The sequence below is a fragment of the Euprymna scolopes genome, chromosome 46 (assembly GCF_053919585.1).
Source record: "Euprymna scolopes isolate OS-2025 chromosome 46, ASM5391958v1, whole genome shotgun sequence".
Lineage (NCBI taxonomy): Eukaryota > Metazoa > Mollusca > Cephalopoda > Sepiida > Sepiolidae > Euprymna > Euprymna scolopes.
In genome coordinates this window covers 109955077-109970887 of record NC_136527.1, presented here as the reverse complement: position 1 = coordinate 109970887, position 15811 = coordinate 109955077, and the positions used below count along the sequence as shown (strand labels likewise).

The 15811-nt window shown below is 33.4% G+C and overlaps 1 protein-coding gene across 3 annotated transcripts in view; it reads right to left on the bottom strand.

Annotated features, from left to right (window-relative positions):
* The window catches only part of LOC145270612 (carboxypeptidase D-like), a 293674-nt gene that overhangs the window by 140385 nt on the left and 137478 nt on the right, over positions 1–15811 (bottom strand). For all 3 annotated transcript variants that reach the window (XM_080126242.1, XM_080126241.1, XM_080126243.1), the window contains 2 exons: positions 11773–12050; positions 4131–4233 (listed from right to left, as the gene is read on the bottom strand). In XM_080126242.1, the coding sequence (XP_079982368.1) occupies positions 4131–4233; positions 11773–12050 (381 nt within the window). The remainder of the gene's footprint in view (positions 1–4130; positions 4234–11772; positions 12051–15811) is intronic.

Sequence of the window (15811 nt, the reverse complement as noted above, 5' to 3'; positions counted from 1 at the left end):
TCTTTTCTCTCTCTAACTAATTCTTTTCTCTCTCTCTAACTAATTCTTTTCTCTCTCTCTCTCTTTCTCTCTCTAACTAATTCTTTTCTCTCTCTCTCTCTTTCTCTCTCTAACTAATTCTTTTCTCTCTCTCTCTCTCTCTTTCTCTCTCTAACTAATTCTTTTCTCTCTCTGTCTCTCTTTCTCTCTCTAACTAATTCTTTTCTCTCTCTCTCTTTCTCTCTCTAACTAATTCTTTTCTCTCTCTCTAACTAATTCTTTTCTCTCTTTCTCTCTCTAACTAATTCTTTTCTCTCTCTCTCTCTCTCTTTCTCTCTCTAACTAATTCTTTTCTTTCTCTCTAACTAATTCTTTTCTCTCTTTCTCTCTCTAACTAATTCTCTTTCTCTCTCTCTCTCTCTCTCTCTCTCTAACTAATTCTTTTCTGTCTCTCTTTCTCTCTCTAACTAATTCTTTTCTCTCTCTAACTAATTCTTTTCTCTCTTTCTCTCTCTAACTAATTCTTTTCTCCCTTTCTCTCTTTCTCTCTCTAACTAATTCTTTTCTCTATTTCTCTTTCTCTCTCTAACTAATTCTTTTCTCTCTCTCTCTCTTTTTCTCTCTAATTCTTTTCTCTCTCTCTAACTAATTCCTTTCTCTCTCTTTCTCTCTCTAATTCTTTTCTCTCTCTCTCTCTTTCTCTCTCTAACTAATTCTTTTCTCTCTTTCTCTCTTTCTCTCTCTAACTAATTCTTTTCTCTCTTTCTCTCTCTAACTAATTCTTTTCTCTCTTTCTCTCTCTAACTAATTCTTTTCTCTCTTTCTCTCTCTAACTAATTCTTTTCTCTCTCTCTCTAACTAATTCTTTTCTCTCTCTCTAACTAATTCTTTTCTCTCTCTCTCTCTTTCTCTCTCTAACTAATTCTTTTCTCTCTCTCTCTCTCTTTCTCTCTCTAACTAATTCTTTTCTCTCTCTCTCTCTCTTTCTCTCTCTAACTAATTCTTTTCTCTCTCCGTCTCTCTTTCTCTCTCTAACTAATTCTTTTCTCTCTCTCTCTTTCTCTCTCTAACTAATTCTTTTCTCTCTCTCTAACTAATTCTTTTCTCTCTTTCTCTCTCTAACTAATTCTTTTCTCTCTCTCTCTCTCTCTCTTTCTCTCTCTAACTAATTCTTTTCTTTCTCTCTAACTAATTCTTTTCTCTCTTTCTCTCTCTAACTAATTCTTTTCTCTCTCTCTCTCTCTCTTTCTCTCTCTAACTAATTCTTTTCTCTCTCTCTAACTAATTCTTTTCTCTCTTTCTCTCTCTAACTAATTCTTTTCTCTCTCTCTCTCTCTCTTTCTCTCTCTAACTAATTCTTTTCTCTCTCTCTCTCTCTCTCTTTCTCTAACTAATTCTTTTCTCTCTCTGTCTCTCTTTCTCTCTCTAACTAATTCTTTTCTCTCTCTCTCTTTCTCTCTCTAACTAATTCTTTTCTCTCTCTCTAACTAATTCTTTTCTCTCTTTCTCTCTCTAACTAATTCTTTTCTCTCTCTCTCTCTTTCTCTCTCTAACTAATTCTTTTCTTTCTCTCTCTTTCTCTCTCTAACTAATTCTTTTCTCTCTCTCTCTCTCTTTCTAACTAATTCTTTTTTTTCTCTCTCTCTTTCTCTCTCTAACTAATTCTTTTCTCTCTCTTTCTCTCTCTAATTCCCTCTCTTTGTTTATGAATCTCATTTATGCTCTCATCTTGTCCCATTACATTTATGTGAATGAAAAAGCATCGATACTCACCAGCCATGCTATGCGGCATGACCCCATTTGTCATACCTTCTTTGAAAGACTTTGTTTAGATCAAGTTTCAACTTTTATGACAATCAATTTACTAATGTAAAAGAACTTTCAATCAGTTAACAAATTATAGTTTGTTAACAACGTTTTCCTTTTGTAGGAAACAGATTCGCACGATTCTGGTATCAGCAGAAGCTCGCATACACAGACACAATCTGCTAGCAACTTCCAGTTTAATAATAACCGCATGGCGATGTGTGTTGTTTTTTATAACCACCGTTATGTGGCGCTACTAACTTGAAACAAACAAACAAACAAAAAAACGAAATCCTGAACCCAATCTCTTTGAAAGCATGGGTTTTTTAAGCTCAGGCTATTCTGATCAATGCCCTGGCCATCTCACCACAGTTACCTTTTTTATAATATCTCGTTGTCTTGAGCACTGGCTCTTCAGTTTTGGGTCTAGAGTTTAGGGCGAGTTCGACCATTATCACTGCCTATTCAGCGTTCCCGAGTGGGCTGTCAACATGTTTTTTTTTTTTTTATTACATTTTCACCCCCAACAAGGCAAATTGCCACTTTGGTGTAGGGGGCTACTATCAGGGGAAACAACTACTGGGGTACTATGTAGGGATTTGGGCAGCAAGGTGTCGGTTCACGTTACACTTGACCTTCTGCACGTCAGTACTGTTGGGGAAGCAGGGACCTGGAATGGAATTCCAGAGTCTAGCGGTTCTGGGGAAGAAACTATTGGAGTAAAAAGATCTTTTACATCTAGGGATCTCTACAGTGTGATTGCAGTTCGTCAGAGCATTCAACACTAAAATACTTGTAGAACAGGCAGAGGGATGCAACATTTCGTCGATGGGACAGAGGCTGAAGCTTAGATGCCAGTTCAGGGCCTATCAGGTTTGCGACTCTCTTTTGAACCTTGTCAAGGAGCGAGAGACTAGTAGCAGATGCACCAGCCCAGATGTGGCAGCAATACTCCATACATGGGCGAATGGTGGCCTTATAGAGGTACAGGATACTTTCGGGTGTTAGTAGTTTTCTAGCACGGTAGAGAGAGCCCACCTTTCTTGCAGCGGCCCTGGCAATGCCTTCAATGTAATTGTTCCAACTCATGTTTCCTGTGAACGTTAGGCCAAGGAGTTTGAAAGATGGACTCTCAGATAAAGAGTCGTTGGCCATTGCTATGGGTGGTAGAGAGGGTTTCTTGTAATTATTGAATGAAACTAGTTTAGTCTTGGCAGCATTGAACGCGACCAACCACTTTTGTCCCCATTCCACTACAGATTGGAGGTCTTCCTCTAGTGTTTCTGCCATTTCTTTAGAAATGTGTTCATTCGTCTTCCTGTCGTGCCTGCCATAGAGTGTAGTGTCATCAGCATATATACCCATCTCAGAGGCAATGTTGTCGGGGAGCGGGAACTGTGGTCAGAAACAGATCTAGAAGTGATGCCTGTTATTCTTGCTGGTCAGGGAAACGCCAAATTGTTTTTTTTTCTTTTTTTTTACATGGGAGTCACCACTTATCAAGACCCGGAGGCCACTCGGGGATAAGTACAGTAGTCAATTGGATAATATCGTAGTAATCGTTAGTAATGGAGATTTAATAAAGTGTCTTACTTAAGGGGGCGGTTTATCAGGAATTTGTTTATGTTGGACTTGAAGACATCCAGGTTGTAGTCAGGTGGGAAACAGGCAAGCGGAAAAGAGTTCCACAGTCGTGCAGTTCTTAGAAAGAAGCTTTGTTCATGGAAATCTATGTTTGGATTTAGGCACAGATAAAGAACGGGGAAAATTATTGACAGTGGTTTCAGCTAGACGGGTGTTTTTTGGGAAAGACTGGCGAGGGGGGGCCCAGAGATTGGAGCTCAGACGAGCACATGGAAATAACGATAAAACAAAGATAGGCTCGCAATGTGTCTTCTGTGGGAGAGAGGTTGCAGGGAAGTGAAAAGAGCGTCCCGCACTAGGCCGCGAAGTCTATTTTGTACTCTGTCAAGGCAGGATAGGCTGTTTTTAGCAGCTCCTGCCAAGATGTGGCAGCAGTACTCCATCTTTGGACGTACTTGGCTTTTTATTCCTTGGGCCGCAGCGGTACGAGATGTGCATCTTCATGAAGCCGACTTAACTCCTCCAGGGTGAATGTCGTTTCAAGTACAAATAAGTACTTGGCTTCTATATAGATGCCTTTTCTAAGGTCAACGGGTTGCAATTGTACAGGCAGTATGTTTGTCATATTTGCACTGTTTTAACTATCTATACAATAAAAAAATATGTAATCAAAATGTAATAATTATTGCGTCTAAATTTCATTTATGCTCTCATCTTGTTCAACTGCAGGGTTTATGCGAATGAAAGACAGCGGTACTCACCAGCCACGCTATACCACATGGCCCCATTTGTAACACCTTCTTGAAAGACTTCGTTTGGGTCAAGTTTCGGGCATGGAAATCCTTTGTGCATAGTTGAATGAGCCTGAATCAGCAAAAAAGAATCATTAGATGGTATGACATTATATATATATATATATAGTAACTTATAAAATATATATAACTTACTACCGAGCTCTACCTACGTATTGAGCACTGTTGAAGTAAATACTTAAAGTTTATGCATAAATCTATACTTCCGTATATTAATTTATGTAATTAAATGAAGTAGTCATATATATATATATATATATATATATATATATATATATATATATATACTGTATTAACAAACCCAAGACTTCAAAAAAGGAATTGATAGCATCAGAAAGTGTATTTCATTGTAAGTTATAATTGTTTCCATACCAGTTCGACAATTTCAAACATTATGGCATTTGAAAATTTTCACATAACCAGCATTTCTTCAGACTTCTTGAATAAAAAAAAAAAAACACTCTTTACAATAGAACATTGTTTAAAGAAAATTCCCTGAACGGAAGTGAAGCATGCGAAAAACATTTACCCTGGAGAAGAAATTTTCACAAAACCCGTAGCTATTTAAATTTTTTAAATAATACCATTCATTGAATTCCTAAATTAAATTTCTTTGTTTCACAAACTCAATTTTTTAAAAAGAATTAAAATTTTTTTTATTTTTATATTTATAATATGGCCATAACAACCTTGCAATAACGTTACGGTTAATTTTTAGTTTCGTATTCGCTCATTAGTGGCAAACAATGTTTATAAATTATGAAAAGTTATTGAGTTATACGAACCTGGTAAAACTCAGTATACTACAAACAAGTCTCTCTCTCTCTCTCTCTCTCTCTCTCTCTCTCTCTTATATATATATATATATATATATATATATATATATATACGTATATACTTCAGAATAGTTTTTATTTAACAATCAGTTGGTATGGAAACCTGAGATTATACGGGTTACAAAATATTACTGGCAGTAACATGCTCGATATGCAAGATAGAGCAGATAAATTAAATTGTAATTCAATAAATTTCAAAAAACTCTTATTGAAATGAAATGAAGTGGTTGAGTAGTTTCATATCAAAGATTTGTAATTAATCTAAGCAAGACAATGCTTTAGAAAATTAATCTCCTTAACCTATGGGGTTTCGATGTCTACCATCTCATCAGAGGAGAGAAAATATTAGCAAATATTTATAAAGGTATGTACCCTATTTGCTAAAGTCAGTGATATATATATATATATATATATATATATATATATACATATATATATATATATATATATATACTTGCTTATTGTTATATAAACATGCTCACATCCCGTTGCTACAAATAGCCACTTGTTTCAATCAAACAACAGATATCATCAGGCAGCGACTTGACTATTCAAAAGTTCAATGAATAATGGATTTTTATTTTAGGTAGGAACTCTTTAAAAGTTGGAGTTAAAAAACTTAAAACACAGAACTTTAATTATAAGATGTAAAGAGGGAGGGGCAATTTAAATAAAGTTAAAAGATTATAATGGAGAGAGAGTGATTAAGAAGAGAAAAAAAAAGAAATAGAGAAAGAAAATAGAGAGAAAATATATATATATATATAATATGGAGAAGAAAAGAAAAAAGATATAAATGGTTATTATAAAGAGAATAAGGACTAGAATGGAAAAGAAAGAATGATGAGATATAGTTAAAGAGAGAAAGTAAGAATTTGACAGTATATAGAAAAAGAAAAAGAAAAAGATCTGCGTGTCAACCAATTTATGAACAATTATACAATTCAGTAATGAGACACGTTATTACAAATACAAACAGAAAATACAATCCAAGCGTTAGAAATGAACATGTCAAAAAGACAGCGAATGTATCCAACCAACATATTTATCATCTCACATACGTCCACGAGTAATATCAACGCAGTTCAAACATACGTCTACAATTAATTAGGCCCTTTATACTAAATGATATGAGTTTAAAGTTTTCGCGTTTTTATTAAATAAATATATAAATAAAAGAAAAAATAATGATAAAACAATATCAAAAATATTATTAATAATAATAATAGTAATAATAAAAATAATAGTAATAATAATAATAATAATAATAATAATAATAAAAACAGAATAAAATTAATATTTATTATCTTTTTAATATAACATATTTAGCCATAAGAGGGGATTAAATAAATTAAATAGGACTAATAATTATAAATAATAATCTACTAATATTTATGTATATAAAAAGAATACAATACATATATACATATATATATATATATATATATATATATATATATATATATATATATATATATATACATACATACACATGCATATAAGTAAAGGTGTAACTATACTATTAAGTTGAAAGTTTAAGCTATTTAAGTATAGATATAAAGTCATATTAAATCACAAATTAATACATTCAAGACAGTATTACTAAGAACATAGATACAAGTACACTTACATATAAATATATAAATATATTCAGGCAAAAGAAGTAATTAAATCAACAAAATACTCAAAAGTAGCGACACACAGGTAGATAGTAACAAAATTAAAAATAATAAAATACATATGTATATACCCACAGAGAACCAACAGACATACAAATAAACATATATATATATATAATTTTATGTATACACATACATACAAAAAAATACACAAATATATGCACACAGTCATATACTAATATACAACAACGCACACACACACATATATATACGCACACATAAATATGTATAATTTACATAAACTATATATATATAAATACATATGAATACAAATTATTTGGCAAGATTACAGATAGATGCATACACACATAAAAGCATACAAATGGATTGAATAAACATGGGAGGGTATACAAAATAATATAGAAATATATAAAACTAAGTACACACAGTCATAAAGTAAATACATAGACACATACATATGCACATAGACACACAGGTATATAAGATAGGGGAAGTAAAGAATGAAATCAGGCGAGGAGAAAGTATATTAGTAGTATTTTAATAAATTATAGAAATCAGAAATTTATTTAAATTTTATATCTAAACTAAATTACTTAAAAGATGGTTTTTATAATGTTTGCTATTAATTGAATTTTCGTGCTTCTTATTTAATAATTTATCTCTTTCTCTAAAAGTAAGTATAAATAATTTCTCATAAAGACATAGGTAGCAAGGTGTGTTTAAAGATGAACAGGTTTTAGCTTTCTTTAAAATTTTCCAATTTATTTACTATTGGGGAGTAACCTTGCTCTACAAGTTCATTGTAATATTTAGACAAGAAAGTTCTATTTTTGTACTCATTATTTTCAAAAGAGCACTTGTGACCGGTAAATCTTTCTTTAAAATTGTTACATCTTATAATTAAAGTTCTGTGTTTTAAGTTTTTTAACTCCAACTTTTAAAGAGTTCCTACTTAAAATAAAAATCCATTATTCATTGAACTTTTGAATAGTCAAGTCGCTGCCTGATGATATCTGTTGTTTGATTGAAACAAGTGGCTATTTGTAGCAGCGGGATGTGAGCATGTTTATATAACAATAAACAAGTATTATCAGCTCTTTTTATTGAGCACTATCTAACAACCTCGTTGAATTCATTAGTCCATTACTTTTGAATATAAAAAAACCCGAGTATATATATATATATATATATATATATATATATATATATATATATATATATATATATATATATTATTGTTTTAACAAAATCAAGACACCAAAGAATGGATTGATAACAACAAATAGTGTATTTCATCGTTCGGTCGTTACAATTGTTTCAAGACCATTCGAACAAATTCAAACCTTATATCGTTGGAAAATTTTCACAAGAACGGCCTTTCATCAGACATTGTGAAAAACAAACACTTTTACAATGAACAATATGGAATCGATTTCCCTTTAAAGGAAAACTATGAGAAAATATTCTACCTACATCTCTTCCTTCCTAGGTTTTTTTTTGTTCAAGATTTTTATATTTACCTATTTTCGTATCTCGATTTAAAAATATTTCAATCGAATTCTCATTTAACGTTACCACAAATTACCTATGTTTACTTAATATGTTTTACTAGTATTATTCACTAATTTATTCAATTAAATTTCTTTATTTTATTTTTTCTATTCCGGACTAATTAACTAGGTTCTAGCCATATTGTTTTGATTCCATGTTAGTTTCGTATTTACAAATATATTTGCCATTACACAATTTCCAATATATTTGTAAATAGACAAAACAAATTCTAGATACGAAACTAACATAGAATCAAAACAATATATATATAAATACTCCATTGCCAAAAGTGTGTTTATTCATAAAGTCTGAAGAAATGTTGGTTTTTGAAAATTTTCAAACGATATAATTCTTGAAATTGTCGAACTGGACATTGAAACCATTGTAACGTAAATTGAAATACACCTTTTGTTGCCATCAACACCTTGTTTTGAAGTCTTGATTTTGTTAACACAGTATATTAATGCTCGATTATAAAAGTTGATAAATTTGTAGCTTACTCTTTATGTCAACCATTTTTGGCTTAAAAATCATTGGTATATCAAAATTTACTGAATTTCACGAACTCATTATATTACATATAAATATATATATATATATATATATATATATATATATGTTAACGAGCATCTCCCCCCCCCCTCTCTGGCTTTCTTACTCTTTCTATTTCCTCTCTCTGTGTCTCTATTAGAGAATAGAGAAAGAGAGAGGGAGAGGGAAGGAAAGAGAGAGAGGTGAATAACGTGGACAGTGGACACGTTTGCAAAAGAAGGGTCAGCTGACCAGATGACGTGGTGTCATGTGATGAGGTTAGCTGATTCTTTCTTGGTAGTTTGGTTTCGGGTGTTGAAGAAGACAGACGGATTTTCAGCTGCCCCCCCCCCTGGGCTGGGGAGGACGCTGATGTGTACCAAGCAAGCAAGCAAGGTTCACCTCCATTCTGTGTCGACCTTTGGAAGGTGAATAAAAACATAAAACCTTAATTATCATCTTGGAGTGAATTCTTCATCCAACAGGCCAGCTCCCCTCCAAGAGACAATGAAACCAGAGGAACAACCGACGACACATGAATGAAAAGGTATCTTAAGAAATGCATGTACACAAACACACACCCACGAAGACATGAACAATAAGATTAGAAACTAGACGATCACGTACACGAATCTCCTTCTTGACACTATTCCCTTTATGATACAATCACCTTTATATTACCCGACTATATAACATATATATATATATATATATATATATATATATATAAGAAAATACAAATCCTGTCATTTTTTCCTGCTAATCATGTTTTGTTTGATAAATTAATGTAAAAAGTGTTGCTTATATTTCTAGTAAACTTTATATTTGTGCTTCTTGAAAATATCTCCATTTCACCATTTCGTTGGGCAGGAATAAGTATTTTTTAGAGAAAGTACAGCGAATCATGTTTTTCTATTGCAAAGAACATGCTGCGCAAACAATAAATAGAAATTGGCCAGGCAGAACAAATATTGATTTCTGAGATGCATTGCTATTTAGGTCGAACTTGGAAAACCGACTGACTTAACAAAATTTTATATGTTAGATATATAAATATATATGATGTTTGTTTTCGTGATATGCTTTGAATGAATTCAACTATTTACGAAAGTGCATTTTTACCCAAATGCTAGTTGGGAACAACTTTCCCTTTAACCAACTTGGCACCCCCACATGGGGAGCGGCATACATATTTTTAAAATATAATCATCCACTGACACGTGTTTCGTCATCTACAACTCAACAGAGCGAGATTTGAAATCGGAGCCCCATGGTAATGAGCCTAAACCCTTTATATATATACTATCGGGGGGTACCCGGCGTTGCCCGGGTGTTTGGAGAGGTGTGTGGTTTTGGGTAAAGCAAAACTCCGGGGGCGGGGGGGGGGGGTTTAAAATAAAAAAAATGTTTTGGTAGGTAAGTATGAGGATCGAACCCGAACTCTTGAGGCGAAGTTGGAAATTAAAGTGTGAAAAAAAAAACGTGCGACGTTAACCATTGGGCCACCGCAAAATACTAACGGAAACATGTTTGAATTTATTTAACTATTTAGAATTGGCAGGTGCGCGTTTTAATGACTTAATGAGGTCAACTTTCATTTACTACGGGAACGCTTTTTTAAATTTTTATTGGGGCGGGGGGAATCAGCTCCCCATAAAAAGAGGATTGTCCAAATTGAATAGCAATTGTCTCATATAAGGAAAATATTTCCACATTGATCAAATCTGATTGCTTTCGAACATTTCTGGCGATTGCGACCGGAAAAATACCGCCAGAATTAGTGTCGCTTTTATTATACGAAAACGCCTAATCCACATGTGGTGAGTGAAAAATGTTGAATATTTATCTTTTTGAAGTCGAGCGAATTAAATAGACAGGCGAGTTCCGTTGACAACTCTGAGATATTACGATTTATATGTGATATAAAAAGTTTTTAAAAGTTGTTAGGCGAGCGACCGCTTCTCTGAAAAAAGCATTTTGTAGACATACAGAAAAAGCGAACACACACACACACATACATACATACATACATACATTTTTGCTTTTATATTTATAGATTAAGTACTTAGGGTAATAACATATAAATAAGTAACACAAAGTTTTACATTTAGATAGCTCAATAGTGCAGTACTAGAGCTATAAATATTTCTTAAAGTATTACCTTATAAAAACTATAATAAATGAGCTATATTATATGCCAATATTGGGACCGAAACAATTGCACGCAAATGTTTACTAATAAAAGACCAATATTATTGAAAATTTCATCTCTCTGTTGCAGATATTGATGGTGTGAGACTCAAAGAAAAAAAATTCCTGCTATGAACGCACACGAAAAGTATTAAATTTCTCCATGCAGAAAAAGTCGCGCAAATTAAATAGACAGGCGACCGCCATTGTTAACTCGTAGATATTATGATTTACATGTGATATAAAAAGTTTTAAGTTGTGAGCCGACCGACCGTTTCTTGGAAAAAAAGCCTTTTATAGACATACACAAAAAGCGATCATACATACATGCATGCATACATACATACATACATACATACACACATTTTCGCTTTTAGCTCCCCATAAAAAGGGGATTGTCCAAACTTTTAGCTCCCCATAAAAAGGGGATTGTCCAAACTGAATAACAATTGTCTGATATAAGGAAAATATTTCCACATTGATCAAATCTGATTGCTTTCGGACATTTCTGGCGATCGCGACCGGGAAAAATACCGCCAGAATTAGTGTCGCTTTTATTATACGAAAACGCCTAAACCACATGTGGCGAGTGAAAAATGTTGAATATTTATCTTTTTGAAGTCGCGCAAATTAAATAGACAGGCGACCGCCATTGTTAACTCGTAGATATTATGATTTATATGTGATATAAAAAGTTTTAAGTTGTGAGCCGACCGACCGTTTCTTGGAAAAAAGCCTTTTATAGACATACACAAAAAGCGACCATACATACATACATACATACATACACACACACATTTTCGCTTTTATATTTATAGATAAAATCTGTAAAGATCTACTTACCAAAGAGTATGACTTGGCCAGTTGCAGGAAGATTGCATCATCGGGTGATTTGCTGTAAACGGAAGTCCCTTCTTTCGTGTCGTCGAACGGATAGTTGGCTACGAGGGTACCTCCATGCAGATTTGCAGACAGAACAAACGGAATGGACTTCAACCACTTCATCACGGCTTTCGTCTCGGGCTGGATTACTTGTTTAGTGTCAAAGTATTGGTCCGGGAAATTTCGGTTCAAATCGACATTGTGGCTGTTTGTCCTGCCAAGAACACCCTGTATATCACCTGTTTTTTATTTTTTTTTAATGAGAAAAAATGCTTCAGTATAAAAAACATAAGAGATGATTATGGTAAAAAAATAAAAAATGATTTTTCACTATTTTTAGACGTAAAATGTAAAGATCCAAATTTATATATACATATATATACAAGAATAAAAAAGCATTGGAAATGCAAAAGGATATAGGGATGGTATGCCAAAAAGTATACAAACAAGATAGCTATGAATGGCTAGGCACATGGAAATAGAATTGCATCCAAAGTATAGCCCTATAGCTTTTCTCCAATCTTCATTCCGTGCCATCATTACAGTTGTAAAAAGTTATAGGGCTATACTTTGGATGCAATTCTATTTCCATGTGCCTAGCCATTCATAGCTATCTTGTTTGTATACTTTTTGGCATACCATCCCTATATCCTTTTGCATTTCCAATGCTTTTTTATTCTTGTTAATTAGTATTTTTACTTACAGTCTTATTTTTAAACTTACATTCATGATAGTATTGTCTTTTTTAGGAGGCGGCTCATTGCCGCCTCCATTAGTAGCAGGTCGCTTCCTGCTGGGTTTTAGGTCTTTGGGTTTTGAGCCTTAGGAGTTGCCTCTTGGTCCTCCATCGGTTCTATATTACATAGAGAGTGCTACCGCCTCTCTGATAAAACAGTTAGAGTATTATAAAGTTCTAAAATGTTCATACCTTCACTATTAAATTTTTCTTGACTTTCTTGCAGTTTCTTTTGCGGTTAATTTAACTTATTTCCTTTGGCGTTTGGTGAGTTCTTAGAAGAACTGGTCTGATCTACTTTTCTTAGTGAGCGAAGAGATTCAGCTGCATTTAACAATGGTTGCTATAGTGTATTTTTGCGCATGCGTGAGAATTTCAAGTTTCCTCCTTATTTTTCAATAGTTTGACAGTAGTCATGTGTCTTTCTGCCAAGAGTGACAGACGTCAGTGTTAGCCGTGATCGTCTAGAGGTTAGGACCCCACGTTGTGGCCGTGCTAACTTAGGTTCGAATCCTGGTCACAGCATTGACATTTTGTACATATTTTACAGTCCAAAATCTGAAGAATTATTTGTTTTTATAACATTGTTTTTTGACGTTGTACTTGCTGATAGGTTACTCTTATAACAATTTTGATCAACTGAGATAAAGATTTCGTGGTTTCATTAACGCTGGTGGGTTACTGTTTAAAGAAAAAACCTTAACGTTCACCTCAAATATTCAGCGTCCAAGAAATATAGGCCACTGGCAAACTGGAACGTCTGTGAGCATCCGGTGTATTATTTGGAGCTGTCCCTTTTGAGAGAAGTTCCGTGTTCGAAGTGGTCTGTCTACATTGGGTATATAGTGTTTAAAACTTGTTATTACATGTAATCTTATTTAATTATGGAGTTAGCTAAAAAGCGATGGGTCACTGCACTTCTCCGTGTAAAGAGCAGTCGATTGATGCTTGAACTGTTGTCAGAGACCGTTCGTACACCGAGATACATCGTCTCAAAAGAAAGAAAAAGAAAGAAGAACAATTGGCCATTTTTGTACCCTTTTTTTTTTTGCCCTCTTTTTACATTTTAACCGACGGTCTGACACTCGCTGGATTCGTAAGACATTTCTCTGTAAGAATATGTGCTTTTTGAAACTTATAAGTTGATTTTAGTTGAGATTTGGATAGTTTTGTTTTGTAGGCGTATATAGGCGTGTACGGGCCATCCCTATATAGAGAGTGCTACCGCCTCTCTGATATATATATATATATATATATATATATATATATATATATATTAGTATAAACAAATTAACATGATTGCGACATTGGACATGTTAATGTTTTGGACAAATGATAGGTTTAAACCAGAAGTCCTTGTCAGTTGTCCGAAACATTAGTATGTCCAGTGTCACGAACATGTAAATTTGTTTATATTAATAAAAATATATCTTGCTCTTCTTTTATTGAGCACTCTTAATAACCTTGTTAAATTCATTACCTATCACTCTAGAATACCTATAACCTAGTATATATATATATATATAAAAAATATATTTTAGTCATCGACATACAGTCCTGTTTCGTTGTATCACAACTCATCAGTGCCGCTAGACTAACACCTATCTCAAGCCGAGGATCGAACCTAGAACCGTCGTGATGACAGTCGGCAGTTCTACCCTTCGACCACGGAAGCGGTGCCCGCAACTAATCTGTCCGAATGTCTATTTAAATAAACATCCGTCCGCCACTCATAAAGTGCTCAAACGTTTGTTTGTAAACAAACCGCGAGCTTCGCATTTCTTCAGCCAAATTAAGTAGCGAGTGAGATTATTTACGATAGTGCTCAACCCAAGGAGGGGGGCTTTATAAAATATATTTTAGTCATATATATTTTATTACCGTTTTATCTGCTTAGTTATATATTTGCTTTGCAATAGTATTGAACACTTTCTTCATGTCTTTACTAATTACCATTTTTGCTATATATATATATATATATATATATATATATATATAATTATTTTTTTTATTATAATAATTAAATTATATATATATATATATATATATATATATATATATACTAGCAAAAGTACTCGTCGTTGACTGGGTTCAAAAACAGCCTACAGGAAATGGACTCTGATTTATGATAGGTTATGAAAAGGAAGGGTTGTAAAGAGATAGCTTCGAATTTGGGGGTATCAAAACCAAAGCAAAATATGATGAAAGTAAAAAATAAAATAGATAAACCCCATAATTTATTATACCATACATGTTCACACTGAAACATTTATCACAATATTCTGTGGATCTATATTAAAAAACCTTGTTAAACACCCCATAATCTTATTATACCATATTTCTTCAGACTGAAACATAATTATCAAAGTATACTTACGCAGATAGATATGAAAAGTCTTTATTAAAGTTTGTGCCTATTTCCATTCTATGGAGGCCAGGCGCGAACGCAGACCCCACAATTTTATTATACCATCCCTATTTAAGTTAAAACATACTTATCAAAGTATTCTTATGTACATCTATATCAAAAACACTTGTAAAGGTTTTTTTTTTTTAATTTTTAAATTTTTTATTTCCATACTTTGTGGACCAGGTGCGTACGCAGACCCCACAATTTTAAAGAATCATCATTATGCCAGATCAAACATAACCATTCCTGTGCCTTGATAATCTTCTATCATTATATGTGATCAGTTTTCTATAATAGTCAACCATATAGGAGCCTCTGGGAACATATACCCGAACAAACAGTTGGGAATGACAACTACACTATTCACTATGACTACATAATCCCTACTGCCACATATCTTGAAAACGCAGCTGTTAAACCAGATATAGTGATTTGGGACAGAGCAAACAAAAAAGCGACCGTAATAGACGTCAGTGTACCCAATGATACACGGCTTAACAGAGTTGAGAGGGAAAAGATAACAAAGTATCAAGGACTTATGTATGATATGAAACGAAATTGGAAATTAAAAGACGTTTCAATTATACCAGTCATCATAGGAGCAACTGGGCTTATGAAAAAGAACTTTAAAAAGTGCATAGCAAGCATACCCGGTGAACCAAGTGCAAGTGAAATACAAACGATTGCACTAGAATCCTGAAAAGATCTCTTGGTTGGACTCACTAAAATAGGGGTAAATGTCAGACATCTGGTTGGATGTCCCATCCCCTAGAAGAAAAAGTTTAAGAAAAATGAAAAAAAAAAGACCAGACACACACACAGACGGTCAGCTTTATATAGTGTCAAGGTATTGG